Source organism: Catharus ustulatus, chromosome 6, assembly GCF_009819885.2.
Source record: "Catharus ustulatus isolate bCatUst1 chromosome 6, bCatUst1.pri.v2, whole genome shotgun sequence".
NCBI classification, from domain to species: Eukaryota; Metazoa; Chordata; class Aves; order Passeriformes; family Turdidae; genus Catharus; species Catharus ustulatus.
In genome coordinates, this window is record NC_046226.1 from 16,992,376 (window position 1) to 17,012,839 (window position 20,464).

The 20,464-nt window shown below is 36.0% G+C and overlaps 1 protein-coding gene across 1 annotated transcript in view; it reads left to right on the forward strand.

Annotated features, from left to right (window-relative positions):
- Positions 1-20,464, forward strand: part of PPP4R3A (protein phosphatase 4 regulatory subunit 3A) — a 40,054-nt gene that overhangs the window by 17,455 nt on the left and 2,135 nt on the right. Inside the window, exons 4-14 of the mRNA XM_033062868.2 lie at positions 1,448-2,065; positions 10,479-10,556; positions 10,646-10,762; positions 11,240-11,356; positions 11,612-11,743; positions 11,832-11,934; positions 12,847-13,005; positions 14,177-14,346; positions 15,870-16,012; positions 18,539-18,729; positions 19,239-19,465. Of these exons, the coding sequence (XP_032918759.1) occupies positions 1,448-2,065; positions 10,479-10,556; positions 10,646-10,762; positions 11,240-11,356; positions 11,612-11,743; positions 11,832-11,934; positions 12,847-13,005; positions 14,177-14,346; positions 15,870-16,012; positions 18,539-18,729; positions 19,239-19,465 (2,055 nt within the window). The remainder of the gene's footprint in view (positions 1-1,447; positions 2,066-10,478; positions 10,557-10,645; positions 10,763-11,239; positions 11,357-11,611; positions 11,744-11,831; positions 11,935-12,846; positions 13,006-14,176; positions 14,347-15,869; positions 16,013-18,538; positions 18,730-19,238; positions 19,466-20,464) is intronic.

Consider the following 20,464-nt stretch of genomic DNA (forward strand, 5'->3'; position numbering starts at 1 on the left):
TCTGCACTCTTTCTGTTCTTAACAAAAATCTAGCTCTCCCCACTCTGTTTTTGAAGTTTGTTCTTAGTGATTTCAGAAACAAAGCAAAAGAAATTTGGTTTCACAATTACATGTGTATAGATTATTCCTTTTTTTAAGAATGAGTCTTTTCAGCAGTTTACCACTTATGTAAATAAGTACAGAAACATTTCCAAGAACCTTAGCAGTCAATGTCCCAAAAGCTGGGGACAGAAACAAAGTGGGGAAAGGGGGAAGTTTTGTTTGTAGGAAACACCCAGATAAGAAACCCGGTTTCCTCACCCTCATGTAAAGATCTAATACTTCTGTAGGAAAGCAGTGTCTTTACATCCTGTTTTGAGGCCATGCTATTGTAATTGTGTCTAGTGTACTTTATAGATCTTAAGCTTCCTCAGTCATTAAAACTTCTAAAAGGAAAGCTTTGATACCATTTATAGAGAAAGTGGTTGCTGCTGTATAAGCAGAACAATATATGGGGTTTAGCAGCATTCTGACTATAAGCTTGCTGTTATAATTGAAGCATTATTTCTCCCACGGGTTTTTTTGCCGATTTTCAAGATTAAAAACAACAGCACCTTCTACTGTTCTGCACAGCAGTACTTCTCTGAATTTAATACATCCGATTCCAAGCAGAGGCGAAAATTAAGATATCATTAAAGCTGATGCACTCTGGTGCCCAAGCATCTGTGCATTTTTTTTACTAATCATACTTTTCACAATTTCCTCATACCTCTGGAGAGATCTTTGCAAGTCCCGTGCATTATTTTTCTGGCAGTCAGTTTTCCACTATTCTTTTTTCAGTGTTGATATGAGATTATTTGTTATTAAGAGAAGATTGGGTGTCTCTGTTGAGTATTAAGAAAGTGCACGGCAACAAATTTTGACTTGCAGCTCTCCAGAACTGAAAATATAACAGATAGATTAGCAAGACTGTCCTCTCTTCTCTGTTTGAGGTAGTGGAAGTTTTGAAAAGCATCAAGAGCCATTAATAGCCTATAGATAAATGTTTAAAACTATCACTAGAATAATGTAATACAGATTTGCGTTTGAAAATCTGTCTGCAGAGAATAAAGACTGGAAACAAACAGCTTAGTTTAGTAGTCTATTAAGAAGTTGCCGTCCGTATTAATAATTGCAAATTTCTGTTTTTATTTGAAGTACTCAGAAAATGTAGTTCTTTTTCCTTATTCTTCCTCCCATTTTTACAAAATAAATAGATGTGTAATGTAGAAACAGTTCTATAAAGCTTTCTATTTGAAGAAATCTTGTAATTATCTCTTTTTCTTTCCAAACCCAATATCACATCAGATTTGCATTTCTATTTTGCCCATACAAGGAAAAAATTTGTGATACTTAAATGGTATTTTTTAAAAAGCATTCGAGTAACAGTAAAATTGAACTTCACTTTTTAACACATCTTATTTTGCAGGTTCAAGGCAAAGACCCTTCTGTTGATATTACTCAGGATCTTGTTGATGAATCTGAAGAGGAACGCTTTGATGATATGTCATCACCAGGTCTAGAATTGCCATCCTGTGAACTCAGCCGACTAGAAGAAATTGCAGAACTTGTGGCATCTTCACTGCCTTCACCACTGCGTCGTGAAAAACTCGCACTAGCACTGGAAAATGAGGGTTATATTAAGAAGCTTTTAGAAATTTTTCATGTGTGTGAAGACTTGGAGAACATTGAAGGACTACACCACTTATATGAAATTATTAAGGGAATTTTCCTTTTGAACAGAACTGCACTTTTTGAAGTAATGTTTTCTGAGGAATGTATAATGGATGTAATTGGATGCCTGGAATATGATCCGTCTTTATCACAGTCACGGAAACACAGGGAATTTCTGACTAAAACAGCAAAATTTAAAGAGGTGATACCTATATCTGATCCAGAGCTGAAGCAAAAAATACATCAGACATACAGAGTACAATATATTCAAGATATGGTCCTACCCACTCCCTCAGTTTTTGAGGAAAATATGCTATCAACACTTCATTCTTTCATCTTTTTTAATAAAGTGGAAATAGTTGGGATGTTACAGGTAAGTTTCAAAAATTCATAGTCTCTTACTTGTGGTTGGGCAAGAAGGTCAGGTGATTATTCCTGGAAAGATTGAGATGTTTCAGTGGAACCTTCACTTCTGTGATTCTGTAAGTGATTGTGGAGTGTGACAGAACAGGCATGGATTTGAGTACCGAGTTGTCCAATACACATTCTTTAATTTCTGGGACTAGATTCTCTGTAACCAATTTAAACAGCGCAAATGTGTAGAATATTGAATGAGGTTCTTTGGAATGCATAGTACTGTTTGCACTTTGAATCTTTGATTTTATTAGAAGTTTTGAGGGTTGCTGTTTTTGTAATTTGAGACTTTTTAGTCACTAGACTTAGTGATATCTTTTGTCATGTTACCATGAAAAAAATCACTTTGCGTAAATTTCACAATATAATCTCCTACCATGATGTAGCTGCTGCTAATTTTGAAGTAAATTAAATTAGCTGTTTGGAAAGCACAGATTAAAAACATAAGACCATTTTAAATGCTTGAATTTTTCTTTGTTTGTCTGAATAAATCCCTAAACAATGGTGCTTGGAATTACCAGTTTTTCATTAAATATGTCTTACTGCAAATGTAAAGAGATTATTTGGTGCTTTACATAGCTTACCAGTGTTTTAGGTGTTTTGCACCAGCCCATGAACTTTCTTAATAGTGTTAGAAGTAGGTGGCATATCTCTGTAAGGGGAGCTTTCAGCTGACTCAGCAAAGTGTTACTGCACATGTATTTTGGTTTGCAGAAATTCATTATCATTATCTCATTTCTCCTAGAGTTTAATAAATTAATAGTCACTGTCTTTGTAGGGGCTGTCTGATCTGGATAAATGGACCAAGTGTTAGATGTCACTGATTACTTTAATTAGATTTATGTTCAGTTTAACTCTGAGGATGTACCCTGTATAATTTCGTGGAAAATATAGAGCAAAGGAGAATGAAAATTCCTTTTACAAACTCCTAGAGGAAATAATTGTCAAAACTAGGCCTCACATTTTTTTCTCCATCCCACTCAATTATCAGAATATTGGTATTACTTTATCCACTCTCTTGGAGCTTTAATCTGTCAGGTGAAACACCTCGGGCATCTTCAGTAGTATTAGGCCCCAGCTTATACCCAGGTGAACCAAACTGTGTCCATAGGTATGTCCTTGATAAACAAAGTCACAGTTCCTTATCTGAAACAGTCAGAAGCCCTTAATGCCTTTGGAGTTGCCAGTTTGAAGAAGTTTACAAGTCTGACTTTGAGAGAATGTTGAAAAAGATTCAGTTAAAGGGTCTCAACAGGAGCATCCATTATGACTGTTGTCTCAAAAATGTCTTACCCTCTTGGCAAGGGTTGCTAAAAGCAGATAAGATTATACATTTTGACTTAAGTAGGAGAGGGGAAGAATTTTGCAGGAGTATCTTGGTGACAATGGCTGATTCTGAGAGGGATCTTTAGCTTTGAAAAAGAAACTGGGCAGAAAAGGAAAAAGGGCCTGATCCTGCAAAATCTTTAAGGGTGTGTTTGCCAAATGATCAGGATAACTTTATTAAGGACTAGAGACTGATGAGTTTGCTTTTTTCTATCTCTTACAACTTGTGTTAGGTTAATGGATATAGGGTACATTTCAGTTAGAATATCAAGGTATTATGTTGTTACCAGACTTGTTAGTTGCAGTTTACAGTTGAAATAAAGGCTCAGATCTGATTTTGGTTTGTTGTGGGACAGCAGATTTATCTTCAGCAGAATGTTATCTTCACTGCTGTTCTCTATGGTTGAGAATAAAATATACTTTATGTATGTTGGAGACAGAAGAATTAACATTGCATTTCAAAGTTAGATAAACATTTGGAATTGTCCAAGTGCTTTCCACAGCTTTGAGGAGCCCAGAATGGGGGCACACAAGGAAGATAATACACCCTGTGCTATACTGCATTTCCTACTACTTTCACAGTACAGCTCTCCAGCAAGGAGGGAGAACTCCCTGAGGTTGTAAGTGATAATCTCTGTCAGAAATAATTTGGTGTTGTTGATCAGACTCACAAATTATGTCTCCATTGCATTTTTAAGAGTTTAAAAGGCTTGATCAATTGATTGATTTTTCAGGTTCTTGCAATGTAGCTCTAACCCAAGGTGTCAGCCTACTTACCTGGCATTTATTTATTCATTTATTCATAGAGCGATAGGGCAGGTTGCACTTCCCTGTAATCTCTGCACTCTGGTTTCATTTCACCCCCCATTCCTACAGTCTGTGTATAACATATGATACTATTCCTTCCCATTTCTTTACTCAGGATAAGTAATACTCTGAGAACTGAATTAAGAGACTGATTTTGTTGATTTCATTGCTGTAAGTAATTCCTAAGGGCTTTCTTCCATTTATGTGTGGTTTAATACCATGCATTCTTGTAGCTGGTATTACAATACTTTGTGTGTGTGGAGGGGTGTTACTTCATGAGGGATGTATAGTTCTCTGTAGTTCCTCGTGTGCTCCCTAACCTTACATGTGTACCTAAGAAGTGGTTTATTTTAGAAGTCATTATTAATTGAAAAGACACTGGGATGCCTCATGGTAGTTTATTGGAAGCCATGGATGAGTCTCAGGTTCTTAGTAATAATAAAGGCTGTTAATGCCTCTGCTCTTGACTCTTGGACCATTGAGCATGTGACAAAAGAGATCTCTTTTTGGGAAGTTTCACTTGGCAGAATAAAAGTAAACTCTCTGAGTAGCTGATATCCCATGACATCCTGCAACTCTTGTGTATACAACGGAGTTGTTGGATATTCTGTTCTTTCCTCTCTCTCTCTGGCTGTGAAGGAAAGAAATAGAAAAATGCTTGCTCCATTATGGAAAAAAATGAACTGTAATGAAGCCTTTGCATGTCAAGCTGTGTATTAACCAGAGTGGCACTTTACAGTACTCTCATCTCAAATAACTCAGCCAGACTGTAGTTTCAGAGAAGTGACTAGAAGTTTGTAAAGACTCTACGGATTGTGTCTTATGCTTCTTGACAAGCTGAGTAACTTTACTCAAAACTACCACTGTGTTTAATTTAAGCCATTTACTGTCAAGATAGGCCATTTATGGTCATTTAAGGTTACTGACATTTAAAATCAGATTTTCAGTTATAATTAATATTGTAGATGAGAATATGCTGATTCTTCAGAGTTCAAGCTTTATTAGAGAGACTTTGCATGTGCTTTTAAAAAAAGGAAATTCTGTAGTCATGGAAGATACTTGCTTCGATCAGTTTGCTTTCTTTGGTAGGTAAAATAACTTGCCCTTCTATGCTAAAACCAGAAATAGAAAATAATCTTTGGCATTAGGGTTATGAACCATGTTCTTCCCTCCTTCTTCATGAAGGTTAGCTTTCTCATAAGCTTTGTAAAAGTGTACTTACATTGATGGGTTTTTCTGAGAACTAGAGGTTAGTTTGTTTGTGATTAATTTTATTGGGTAACTTTAAATGAGTATGTCAACATCTCACTAAACTAGATACTGTTGATGCATGACAAATAGTAAAGCCATGGAAACAGTATTCCCAGCCTGCAGAATTAACTGCTGTGAAAATCTACTCAATTGCAGATTTTGTCATTCAGTGTGTAAGATATGAAGCAGGTATATAACATTTTTTTGCAATTTCAGCCCCTCCTAATATGCTCTTACTGCTTGGGGTCCATCCTGTTCTAGTCTTGAGATGTCATATAGCCACCAAGAAACATTGCTGAAACATGGAGCTGGCCAAGTTTTGAGAGTGGGGGTGGGACAGGTAAGTGGTGTTTCTTGCTTTATATGACGCTCTTTTGCAATTTATAAAAATATATACTAATGTGCACACTGGAGGCCACCAGTTCTTTCCCTATGTATTATTAATTAGTTCATTAAAAAAACCAAACTTGCAAAACTGCGCCATAGAGTGAGCAAACACTATTTCCTTCTGTTCTCTCCCCCTTTTCTCATTGGTGTGTTCTTTTTGTCAGCAAGATCATGCAATGTCTTCATATTCCAGAATAAAGAATATTGTTAGGATTACTTTTAGTTATGTACACTGAGACTTCAAGGTCTTTAATTTTCAGGAAAGTGGAGAGTAGAAGGGGAAAATTGGACATATGTTAAAATAGTTTTTGTGCCTGGTAGAGCAGTGATCAGATGGTACTGATAAATCAGAATTTTTAAATACAGAAGTCATATTACTGAGAGTCCCTATATCCCTTTTCAAGAGCTAAAAAATTACAGGTATTTAGGTACATCTGAATATTTTATTCTGTTTATGTGTAATGATAGGCAGGTTGTGATTTTTGAAAGTGGTTTTACAGATAGTTGCTTATTCTTAAGAGAGTCCTGTGGATGCAAATGTAATTATCTGTAGTTGTTTTAGAGGAAGATTTGTGTTGGTGCATGCTGGTAGTTTTGCCCAAATCCAGTCTGCTTTCTTATAGTAGTTGGCTCAGGAATAACTGGATATTTACTTTTAGCAAAATTTGTCGTGCAGTAAAGTGTAGAAGGATACCACTTTCTGGGGGAAATGACTTGGTGAAAGACATTTGCAAGTGATGTATGCTCATGATTTTTTAGATTAACTTCTTCAATGTGGAAAGTTATTTTCCATGTCTTCAGAAACTACAAAAAAAACCTAAAAAATCTTTTGTGTGGTAGCAGGAAGGAATGTGTGTTTGAAGTGGTAATTGTCTGTTTGCTAATATTTTATGAAAATTTCACTTTATGGGCTAAGTTATTGTTTCTACTCAGAATGAATATGGAGGTGGAATATAGGATGGAATTTGTGTTCTCTTTTCAGTTTAGGTGGTGTTGAGTTTCGTGGATTTATTTTTTTTAGAAAAGTGTGTTTTATGTCATTTATCTGTAATCAGAGACACAAAAATACCTGATGACTGAATGTTAATTACATCTAAGAAAGGCCTGGTTAAGTGCCTTGCAGGAGGAGGGGAGCTACTTTTGAAGTTGAATCACAATTTTTTTTTTTTTTTGACCCTACCTTATCTGTGGGTTTTCTTTTTTTTAAAAGTCATAAACGATTGAATGAGTAATTGTCCTGGCTTGTTTTTATCTTCATGAGCTTTGAAATGTGTTAAATCTAGAAGCATCTACTTAGATCTTGCAAAACATAAATGAATATACTTAATGTCTGGTATACACATAGTTTAAGTATTGCATTTCTAGTAATTTCTATGCCTGGGGGAAGTACCTAGAATTCACAATTACATCATAAACGATTGTTGGCAGTTTGGTTTTCTTGGAAAACAGTTGTGATCTTCACAGCTTCTAAGGTACAGCTAAATGTGTTTTAACACTTGTCTACATGAAAAGACCACATACTGCAGAGAATTATGCGTTTGCACTGTGTTCACAGACATACTTCGAGGGATTTTTGCAAGTTGAAAAAAAAAGAAAACATTTAAATTTGTGTAATTCTATCATTCTGTGTTGGTGCTTTGTGACTTCTAAAATATATGAACTCTGCTCTCAGACTGCATTTCCACGGGCAGTATTGTTCAGGAATGTTTCTTTAAATATATTGCCCTTTTCAGTAATTGTGTCAACTTGAGAGAGAGCATCTTGTATTTAGAATGGTCTTTGCAACAATTATTTTTCTATATATGTGAGAGGATTGTGTCTTTTCTCATGAACAGCAACCTGCCTGCCTTTCATTAATCATCTGGAATGAGATAAATGCTAAACACTTTTCAGGCCTAAGCCATAAGTGTGAAGATAGTAATAAGTTGCTTTTATTTTCTTGGAATAAGTGCCATTTACTGCATATTATCCATGCAAGGTTGGGATGTTTCAATCCCTTAGATCCATCTTAATTTGTCTGATTTTAAATAGGTCATGGTTGTTCTGGAGCCTAGAGATTTCAGGTAATCTTGTTAATTTAAAAGTGCAAGGTATTTAATGGGATTTGGGAGAGGACTTGACAGGGAGAATGTTTCAGTATTATATTTAATGCAGAATTGTAAAATACTGTATTGTAGTCTATATTTGGAATGCTGGAGAATAGTTATGTACTGAACTTCTGCAAATTCTTCCTGAAACATTAAGTACCAGCATTGATGTCTTTATCACTTGCCAGTTTTAAATTCCCTCTACAGGTCCCTTATGTTTGCAAGCCCAATACCAGGGGCAGTGGGTTGCCCTCTGCTGCAGACAACCACATCTTGGTCAGGTCAAGGATGTGGCAGGATCTGGTCAGAGAGCTGAGCTGGGGTCCTGCCCACGCTTCATGCCCTGCCAGCTCCTGCCTGTGCCACTCTGCCATGTAGTGCCACAAGTGCAGCTTCCCCAGCTGACTGTCTCTGGGACACTGAAGTGTGTCATAAATGAAACCCACAGCAGTACAGGGTCTCTCCTCCTTCCACAACAGAAATCCCTAGTTTGATGCTTTGGATAATACAGTACACCTTTTTTCCCAGAAGTACACTACTTATGGCTCTTACATATGTAAGAACCATGATTATCTGCTGCTGACGTTTCCATTATTTTTTCACAGTGATCACTTTAAGATAGTTGACTTGTCCTTACTCTCAGATATCATGGAAGAGGTGAAAAGTTGCTTTCACAGTGAGAATGGAAATAGGAGTTATACTTTCCAGCTCGTGATAGGCATGCATCTTCTCAATAGTTTTCATAGAGAAGATTAGTTCTACATCTTAATCAAAATAGTGAAAAGAAAAATAAAAGCAAGCTATGTGGCCTTCTCCTGAATGCACTGCTAATCATGGAAAAGAGCCTGCATATGCTTCAAAAGAGCTGGGTTTTATGTGGTTTTGTTTTGTTTGGGTTTTTTATTTAATTTTTGATTTCAGTGACTAAATACGTCAGTATGTCTACTGTGGGTTACTTATATTATCTGTGATGTCTAATGAGTTAAATATTAGAACTGAAAACTTAAAAAGCCATATAACAGCTGGATAACAGGTAGTCTAACATCCTTGCATTCTCCCATCAAAGCTTAAGATATGTTTCTTGAAATCAAACACCTTAACAGTTGTTTTGAATGTATTTTGACTGTTGATATTTGGAAGTCAAAATTTACATCTGTGCTTGGTTCTCCAGAGTGAATTTTGGTATACTTCAAATGAGCCCTCTCCTATCTCCTTTTGTTTTGGTTTTGGAGCAGTCACAGAAACAGCACCTGAACTTGTGCCCAGAAATCATTCTTTTACATTATCTGTTGGGTCAGGTTAGGAGCACAGTTCAGCATCAGACACGAGAAAATGTTCTAAATATAAGGTTTACTTTATAGTCTAGTGATATCTGTGTTGTGGAGTGCCATGTGGAGATGCTGCTTGTGTTGTGGCATTGTTGCAGCAGCCTTAGCATGGTATGCTGTCAGAACTGAGGTAGTCACTTTCTCAGCAAGGCTGCGTGGTGAGCCTGAGTGAGGTACTGAGTTAATTCACAACATACGAAGGTTTTTGTGTGGGTATCTGAAGTACTTTGTCATGGTTTTGCTTTATGCAGTGCAAACATGGACAAAGCAACTTGGATTTCTGCAAATGGGATGTTGCACATCTGTGTGTTACTGACTTCACAAGAAACAACAGTGGCAGCTTTCTGAAATAATGTATTAGTACCTAATGTACAGAAACCTTTCTCAAGCAAGTGCTGCCTTACTACTGCATAATACTGGGAAAAAGATGGGAGTCTTCTAGTTGTTAGGACTGTAAAGGTTATGGAAAGCTAAATATTGCCGCTGCTTTCAATCTAAATACACATTTGTAATGTGTTTGCAGCTGTTTGTATTTTTGCTAAAGTACAGCCCTGTGAAAATAATGGAATGGGTTTTGATTGCTGTCAGCCAGAATGTATGTATGTAATAGGAACAGTTGTTTTGACTTGGTCTCTGGAATTCACTCATTTCACAGCATTGAGGGGGAAGGAGTCTCACCTCATTCCTGCTATTAGGCAGCTTTCCCTTCATTGTGTCCTAGCTTTTGTTCTGCTTCAGACATCTAATAACATTCCAAAGATACTCGTGTGTATGTGTGTGTAGGGCTATGTGGGAGATGTTGTTTATAAATGTATGTAAACAGCTGACCAAGGGTAGTGTGATTTAGGCATGTGACAATGGGGAAGGAAGTTGAAGAAGTCAAAGACAAAACAATGAGAGTTGCAGTAGAAAGTAGAAAAAGGACAACTGGAAGGCAAGGCAGCAAAAGTCGTAATTGAGTCATAATTGTTGAGGGCTGGAGTGATTCTGAACATGATTGAAGATCAACATGCATATTAATTTCCTTGAAAATTTAATTAGAAAGTTAATACTGGTGTGATTAACTACAGTACATAAACGTTTGTTCTCTTCATTCCAGGAAGCCTCGTCTAGAAGAACTTTATATTGTACTTGGATGCCATTTGATATTGTGAAATAAACAAATGGTATTGTTTTGCTTTTGTAGGAAGATGAAAAATTTCTGACAGACTTGTTTGCACAACTAACAGATGAAGCCACAGATGAGGAGAAAAGACAGGAACTGGTAAGAAATCTGTAAATGTGACAGTTTCCACAAAGGGACACATGAATCTTTGTTTTTAATTACTAAACTAGTATATTTCTGGTTTTCAGGTAAATTTCCTGAAAGAGTTTTGTGCATTCTCACAAACACTGCAACCTCAAAACAGAGATGCATTTTTCAAAACTTTGTCAAATATGGGCATACTGCCTGCATTAGAAGTCATATTGGTAAGTAATTTCAGTTCTATTTATCATAACAATTTTGTTTGTCTTCAGAGAGGCTTCTTTAAAAAAGTCACTTCAGCATAAACTTCAGCAAATGGTTTTCATTCTGTTTGCTTCATTTGGCTTGTCCTAGCTTAAGATTCAGAACATTCAAAATATTTTTGTAAAACTTTAAAAGCTTTTACAATATGACATTGATAAGTGCCCTGGCATTCTTCAGTTTATGTTTTTCTGTTTGCTTTCCTAGTTCTGCTTGCTTTTTGGTATCCAAATAAGTAAGAAAGTAGAGAAATCAATCAAAGGGCAAGGAAACCATAACCTTTATTTTGTCCAGTTGTTGTCAAATTTACAGAGAAGTGAGAGTTGACTTAGTTTTAGAATCTGGTTTTAGCAATAGGTGTGATTTGGGAGAAGGAATTAAAGCTGTATGTTTTCTGGTTCCTTTCAAGAAAACAAAATTCTTTTATTTGACTTTCCCAGGGTATGGATGATGCACAAGTACGAAGTGCAGCTACTGACATATTTTCATATTTGGTTGAATACAACCCATCCATGGTACGAGAATTTGTGATGCAGGAAGCACAGCAGAATGATGATGTAAGTAGCGAGTCCTCAGAAATGGGTGTATTGTTTTTGAAATTACTGGTATATATTTATAATTATGAATGACATGAGCCCTAGTTCCAAAGAAGTAATTTGGAATTTGGTAACACGACATGGAACTACTGTGCTATAAAGAGTTCTGTTAGGTGAGGTGAGTTCGCCTGTTCACAGATACTTGTTGCATTGTGTAATTTCAGATTTGGTGCAAGGGAGTAGCATTTGATTTGATTTTTTTTTCCCCCCTCTTAGGATATATTACTCATTAACCTCATTATAGAACACATGATTTGTGACACAGATCCAGAACTTGGAGGAGCAGTGCTACTCATGGGTTTGCTTCGTACATTAGTTGATCCAGAAAATATGCTTGCCACTGCCAATGTAAGTAAATACCTTCAAATGAAACGATGTTTGATTTTTTTAGGGTATTGGATGATATGTGTTACATATATTTTTTTTCATTCCTTAGAAAACAGAAAAGACAGAGTTCTTGGGTTTCTTCTACAAACATTGTATGCATGTTCTGACAGCCCCTTTATTGGCCAATACTACAGAGGACAAGCCTAGCAAAGGTAATGACGCTGGATTTTGAGCACATGAAGGGTGTTGAATGTCAGTGTTTGGAATAATTGTCAAAGGACATTTTCCATCTAAAAAATTTGAGTCTGAGATTATGAAACATAGTTCAAAGTAAAATGCTGATTCAATATTTAGTCATTTAAATAATGCATAAGCACAAAACTCTGCAGAGAGACCTGATTTAAGAAGTGAACAACATTTGCTGCAAATTTGGCTTTTAGCAAAAAAATATAGAATTTTTAGGAACTCATGGGGCAGTTTAGACTTCTAAACATGTCTAAATGTTTTCTTGAGGTCAGGTTACTAGAAGTGTTACAACATTTCCCCTGGGTAGGTGTGCTGAATTTAAGAGTGTTGTTTCTACATCAGACTAAGAAGGCAGAGATCAGTGATGAAGTAATTGTTCATGCTGGCTACTAGCAGCAGTTTTTACTACAAGTTTTAAAAGACCCCAAGATGTTTCTTGCATAGTACTGTAGTTAAAAGGCATTATAGATCACATTTTTGGTGCAATTTTAGTCAAGACACTGCATATGGAGCAATAGTTTATGATCTAGATGTGTGTACATCATAATCTGATTTGGTTTAAAAAGCTTTATGCTTGTGTTAGGGTTAAGTTCTGTGCTCTGAACCTTCAAACACCAATTTTAAAAAAATGTAATTAGTTCAATATTTTAAGAGAGTTTCCTGACATATCTGCATTCATAGAAAATACTCAGTCCATAACAAATTTGTTCAATTTCTGTTTTAAAGACTGAACATATCTGCAGCATGTTCCATAAAATGTCTGTGGGAAACTAAAAAAACTTGGAAATGTTTACTGGAGTGCAGTTGGATATTTGTAGTTAGTTTCTGAAGGCAGTATTCCAGATAAATTTAATTATTTTGGTTTTGTTTTATTACAGATGATTTTCAGACAGCCCAGCTCTTGGCATTAATACTGGAATTGTTAACTTTCTGTGTAGAACATCATACCTATCACATAAAAAACTACATTATTAACAAAGATATCCTGCGAAGGGTACTCGTTCTCATGGCCTCAAAGCACGCTTTCTTGGCATTGTGTAAGTTTGAAAGCTAAGGAATAAACTAGAATTTTGTGAATGTGAACTGATATATGTCTTCACTCTGCTGGAAGAAAACTGTTCATAGATCATGACAATTTTTGACTGAATACAGAAATTCTGCCATTATAGTCTATGTTACTCATACTAGGTTATAGATACATCAGCTACTATTAGTAAATAATTTTGCATTTATAGATACATTTTTATCCTAAAAAAAGAAGGATTTTGCTTCGTCTCAGTGGAGAGAGGAATTGAAGAGATGGTATGTCAGTATTAAATATACTAAGAGAACATTGTAAGTTTTGATAACTTTTTAGTAGAAATTATCAGAGGTACTTAATAAGAGCTGTGACTACCTGACTGCATTAACTGCACAGAAGTTCAGTCTTCTGCTCATCAGACTGTGGTAGTTTCTTGATCATGCTCAGCTCAGTAGTGTCAAAGCAGACTTAATTCTGGAGGCAAATAAGAGACTTTCTCTGTAATTCTGTTGTGCACATAGAGTTAAAAAAACAAAGCCTTAAGTTGGTTGAGCAGTACCATACAATAAGTACCTTATACATTTTGTAACCAAGTAACCTGTACACATGGTTGCTAAGCAAAATGTGCTGCTATATGATACTGTGCTTTCTCTTTATGCATGGACGTTCTCTTACTTGTGTACACTTTGGAGTCTCAGAAGGAGCTTTAAACTGGTTGTAAATAGCTCCTTTCTTTGCCTTACTATGTGAGTGAATACATTGTCATTTACCAATTTTAAAATGAGATCATTTATATTCTAATCGGGTAGAACTAATGAAATCTAATCAAACATTTGGATAATAAGGATGATAAGCAAATTTCTGAGTTCTTTTATTGAGAAAATGTTTTACCTGTTCCATAAGTAATTTTAAAAATTGAAAATAGATTTTTTTGTATTAGTGGTGAACTATATGAATTCTTTGGTGAACAGAGGTGTTTTCATTTGTACAGTTATGGTGGAGGATTTCTTTATGATGGAACAAGTAAGTAATCTTCACCAGTATAGTCAATGCTATTGAGAAACAGGGAACAACTGAATGTATTGCTGTATATGAACTGAGACTCTAATTGCCCTAACTAATGCTGAGTAATTTCTGCAAATTTGCTTTTACATTTAAAAACTCCTTTGACGACACATGTGTTTCAGGTGCCCTTCGTTTCAAGAGAAAGATAATTGGGCTGAAGGATGAATTCTACAACCGTTACATAATGAAAAGTTTTTTGTTTGAACCTGTGGTCAAAGCATTTCTAAATAATGGTTCCCGTTATAATCTGATGAACTCTGCCATAATAGAGATGTTCGAATTTATTAGAGTGGTGAGTGCTATTATATGCTGAAGATGATTACTGTATTGTTTAGTCTTGTGGTTCCAAGATTGCTTTTTTTTTTGCTTTTGCTCTAAATTATGCTATCATAGTGGGACCCTATGATACTGTATTTATATTAACCTAGTTTTATATCACTGTTACATATTTGTACATGTTCTTTCTTATATTCAAACAGTACCATAACTTGAAGATTAAATTCAGTTGATACTGTACTCACAGTACCCAGATTTGCAAAGACAGTGCTAATCAAATTTCATCATGCAGATTGGATGGTCTAGTTATGAAAGGAATGTAATTAGAAACTACTGCTACAACCCCATCAAATCTAGCTGTGCTCTGTAATGTCAATTCAATGGAATATGGAATTATACAGAAGAGATACCAATCTCTTTTGATTATTTTAATGGAGTGCTACCAAGTTCCTCCCATGGGGAATCTTTTAAATATTCATGCCAGTTTGGCTGTCTGCACAGTACTTTTTCCTTGCTGTTGTTTGCATCCAGATACTGACAAGATGCTGTACAGACTGTAAATGTAAATGGGGCCAAGCTTGGGTGCAGACAGTTGTGGAGGAGTAAGTCACACGCACTGTCACCTCTTGAAATCTTTATAGTGTTGATCATCTCTTTCTTCTTTGAGTTGGGACTCAAGGTAATTCAAGAATAAAATTACCTGATTGATCATCATGGAAGAGTTGATTGAAAACTGGTTTTGAAGCTATGAAAAAAGTTCATATGTATAGGTGGTCATGACTTGTACACTGATGTTTGGGTTTGCAGTGGCAGTGGTGGGCAGTGACTAAAGGGGTGGTTTCTGTAGAAGCTGCAGGAAGCTTCCCCTGTGTTCAATAGAGCCAATGCCAGCTGGCTCCAAGATGAGTGTGCCACTGGCTCAGGTTGGAGCAGAGAATCCCCTGCAGTCCATGGTGAGGCAGCTGTCCCCCTGTGGTCCCTGGAGGTCCATGGTGGAGCAGAGATCCACCTGCACCCTTTGGAGGACCCCACGCCAGAACAGGTGGATGCCTGAAGGAGGCAGCTCTGACCTCTTGAGAAGCTTGTGCTGGAGCAGGCTCCTGGCAGGACCTGTGGCTCTACAGAGAGAGGAGCCCACGCTGGAGCAGGTATACTGACAGGACTTGTGACCCCACAGGGGAACCCCTGCTGGCGCAGCTTATTCCTAAAGGACTACACACCATGCTCTCTATCAGTATAAAAATATCTCTCAGTTACAGTGGAAAGACATTTTAGGATTGGGTTTGGCATAGTTTTTATCAGGCTTTAGGTTCTGTAATGTTTTGAAGGAGATACTGCTAGAAAATTGATGCTGTTTTGCTAATCAAATACTTGAGGCTCTAGGTTTTTAATTACACTTATAGGCATGATACTCATTTTTGCATAAGTTAATTAATACAGTGCTTGCTATAGCGTTCTCATTTCAAATACTTTTTATATTGTATTAAATAAGCTAATTTGAATTAAAGTAAGTCACTTTATGTTTTTTTCTTCCTGTAGGAAGATATAAAATCGTTAACAGCTCATGTAATTGAAAATTACTGGAAGGCACTGGAAGATGTAGATTATGTGCAGACATTCAAAGGACTGAAACTACGATTTGAACAACAAAGGGAAAGACAAGATAATCCAAAACTTGACAGGTAAAATATACTAAATGCTCTTAATGGCATATTGATGCTTTAATTTTCTTATTAGACCTGTGGTATGTTGTTCACTTACACTGGGAAATATAGATAATTTAGATTCCTGCTTGCATCTCAACCTTGCTGAATTTACTTGGAATTAAAAGTGTGATTTTTTAAATATGTTGCTACAGACTTTTGATCAACTTTCAGCAAACATTAGTTGCTGGACCCCCAGTCATAGTGCTGATTTATCATATTTTAAATGTAAGTGCAGTACTTTAATGAGTCTGGAAGCCTACCAAGTATCTCTACCAAGCTGATTTGTTTAAATAACAGATTTCCACTGCTGCTTTGAAAGACTGTCAGTTGCAAATTACTGTTCTGTGGATTTTTCCTTCAAAAATTTACACATCAGATTTCCTTTTATTTTAATTGTGGGAGTAGATATTTAGATAAGCTTTATCAAAATTTATCAAAATGCCTGAGGAATAGAACATACAAAGAAGTTTTCAGAGAATGCTTTTTTGTCCCTGTTAGATTTGCTGATGGAGTAAAAAGAAATCTGATGGAGAGCTTAAATTGCTCCTTCTGTTTGCCAGAGCAAAAGTTCCCTTCCTTAGTACACAGTTGCCCAAGGTTAAAAGGTTGAGCTGTATAAAAATAGGAAGTTAGATCTTTTTGCTCCGTTTATTTTTGCTTTATGTCTAGTTTCATTGAAACAAAATGACTGCTTGTGTGAACAGATGAGTTTCTCTTTAGAATTGTTAGCAAGATCTGTTCTTGTTTTGCTGTCTTGAATAAGTTTGAAAACACATTAAAATTAATTCTGATTAGTCCTACTAGGATGTCTTGACATTTCAGACTTTTATTTCCTGCCACAAGATTTCTTAATACTTGAATTTAAGAGTTGTGGAATTAAAATGAGACTGTAAGTATAGATTTATCTTAAAACATTGAAGCACTTTTTAAAACATTGTAGTACTTTCAAGAGCATGTGTAGTATCTGCAGTTGTGAGTACTAAGGTGTTAAAAGTGCGATGTTATTATTTTGTCTTGTGTAAGCTAAACATATCACTTAAATAGCTGTGAAATCCAAGGCTGTGATTTTTACTTACATTAATGCGTATGTGGGAAAGAGCACCAGCTGCTTTCTTCAGTAATTTCCATCCAGTATACCAAGTAAAGTTGTAGGTTTTTTTCTTGGCTTAAATTGAGCTGAGTGGTTATGCTGCGTGAGTTTATCCAACAGAAAATAGAGCTTCAGGAGGTCTGTAGCTCAACCTTCTTCTTACATCTTATATAGTGGCTTGCACAAGTCCTCTCACAATGCGTGTAAATGTTAAAGTGCAAACCCAGAAATAACAAAACACACAAATAACAAGACTCTATTTGCATATCTTAGCAAAGAATAGTTTGGTAAGGAAGGAACCCAATATGTTGTTGACACAGGCCACAAAAGTATTCATTAGAGTTCCACTTAAGTCATAGTTTTGTGCTGTTAGCAGAACTTAAGTTTAAATAAAATGTAAAACGATGCAGTATGTACAGATGTATGATAGTGCTGGCAAGCAACTTATTTATAACTAGATTTATTATTAAAAGTACCTTTAGTATTTTTACTCAATAGCTTGTAATGTTCTAATTTTTCCCTTATGGCTTTTTCCTACACTCAGTAATGCAGATGTCTAGGTTGTATTATTAACATTTTGATCCCAGTAACAGACACTTTATGAAAAACATGAAATTTCATCCAGTAAATTGTGAAGTGTTTCATGCTGCTTTTGGAAACTGTTAAAATCAACATCTAACAGTGAAAATGTTTTCAATGTGTCTTCCACTTCTTCTCCCCATTCTTCAAGGACCACATCCCTTTCCCTCTGCTCCAAGACCATAGTACTGCTTCTGTGGGAAAAAAGAAAAGGAAGGTGGAGCTGAGATAAACCAACATTGATAATAGATCAGATAGGGAGAGAGAGGTAGAAGTTCATATCCAAGGCTCTGGAAAATGGAAAATACTGACTGAAAGTTGTAACAGGTGGATGTGGCAGTGAGAGAGCTTTCTCCTCGATGTATCTGCTTAAAAGTGGGCTCATATTTAAGTTAGATTTTTTTTACTGTTTTTTAACTTGTTGGACCCTGAATACTAACATGTTACAGAGTATTTTCAGAGAATAAGTCTGTATTTCTAAACTCTTTAACAATTTTTTATTTACCAGTGCAAACTGACAAGCCAAGCCTGAATGCAACACTTTAGTGAGATCTATTAAAATTACTTTTAATAGTGCTGTTTATATGCTACAGAATTTTGTACTGATCAAGTAGTCTAAACGTGCTGTTAGCAGAGTTTTACTTTATACAGAGAAGTTTTTTATTATATTTGCATTGAAAATACAGAGGTTCACATTAGGGAATGATTTGCTGGTCTTTTTATTACTCTGCAATGTATGGATCTGTAAGGTGTCACCCAGTGTCAAGTAGAAATTTTATTACTAATATAGGTTGATTTTTGAATCTAATCTTTTGAAAATTACTGTTCTGCAGCATGCGCTCCATTTTGAGAAACCACAGGTACAGAAGGGATGCAAGAACCCTGGAGGATGAGGAGGAAATGTGGTTTAATACTGATGAGGATGATATGGAAGATGGAGAGGCCGTGGTGCCCCCTTCTGACAAGCCTAAAAATGATGAGGATATTATGGACCCTATCAGTAAATTCATGGAAAGAAAAAAATGTAAGTGATGAGAAGATTAGTGCCATAACTTGTATTATGTAGTCCTGCTGCAATGAAGGATTTGCATGTATTTATTTTGAAATTGCAACATCAATTTGATAGACCATACTTTAAAAAAGTTCTGTTGTATTTAAAAGCAGAATGATACAAAATGTGTTGCAGATTTCTTAAAGCACTTGAATTAAAATCTTAGCTGATGGTGAAGTTTTTCTGTGTTTTATTTGGTTTGTAATTCAATGTTATGTATGTAATAGCTATAATATTTATAACTCAGAATTTTCTACATAAATGTTCAGGTGATACTGTTGGTAGAGCAAAAGTGTTCATTCCTGGCCAGTGACAACCATTGGTAGGTGATACAGTAGTATGGAAGAAAGTCTGTGATGACTCACTTAACTGAGTTATGCATAAAGTATTACGCCTTTTCCCAAATAGTGAAGTGATTTGTAATTAAATGTTTCACTCAATAATACCACTTTACTTTTGTGGTTTTCTTTTTTTCTTTCCAGTGAAAGAAAGTGAAGAAAAGGAAGTTCTTCTGAAAACTAACCTTTCTGGTCGTCAGAGCCCGAGTTTCAAGCTCTCTTTTTCCAGTGGTACAAAATCTAACCTTACCAGCCAGTCATCTGCAAGTAATCTGCCTGGTTCCCCTGGATCTCCCGGGTCTCCAGGGTCCCCTGGCTCACCTGGATCAGTTTCTAAAAGCACATCTCAGATGGCAGCTATTACAACTAAGGTAATTTTCAATGCTTGTAGGTTGACTTCATTGTTACAGTATAGGAATTTGTTTTTGCATCTCTCTGAAGTTTGTGTGGATCCCGCCAAGTTCAGCAGTAATGGATTGTCTGGTTTGTGTGTACTTCTTGCCTTGCCTTCAGCATTTTTAACAAGATCTGTGAAAGTGAAAGCTCTTTTAATGCCCACATTAGTCAAGTAGGAAGCATGCCATTAGGTGCTCTTAACAGTGATATTTACAGTGAAATACAGACAATGCTGTACTTAGGTTAAATTGCACAGGGCTTTCTGACAGGTAAAAATAAATATTTTGGAAACATAGCCAAATTGTGGTAGATAGATACCACAATGCCATTCCACATCTCTTGAGGATTTCTACCATCACCATTTTAATATTTTTCAGAATTCTATAGCTGACCTAGTGGAAGAAATAAATTGCATTGGATAGTGATTGCTCTAAGCCAGAACAATTTTTAATACCTGAGTGTGACATTTTTACCTTTAAACTAACTTATAGTTCTGATTTGGAACATTCTGAAGTAGAAGAAAAAGACCACTTTAAAATAATATTGTAACTTGGAGTGAATATTCACAACTAGCATTTTTAGATCCGTTTTACTGTTGGATTTTATCAGACTTTTGAACAGAAATGTTTGAATTGAGTCAGGAGAGTGGCTGCTGTTTTCCCTGCATCGGGGGCAGATAAAGTGATGTTGATACAGTGCAGTTCAGATAGTGGTAATTTATATTCATAACAAGTGTTTCCATTTCTGAGAGGTGAGGTATGTATGTCAGTTTTCAGATAGTCTTGGAATAACACTGATTCATCCTTGTTTTGTAATGTTACCATACTACTGTTCGCCTAAGCTCTAGTGTAGTTAAATGAGGGTTTAGGGTTTGTTTTTTTTTTTCTACTCAGCATGGCTGAAGAGTTTGTATTTGATTTGCATTCTCTTGAAAACACCTGGATTAGAAGAGTTTGGCTGATGGAAGAACCTAA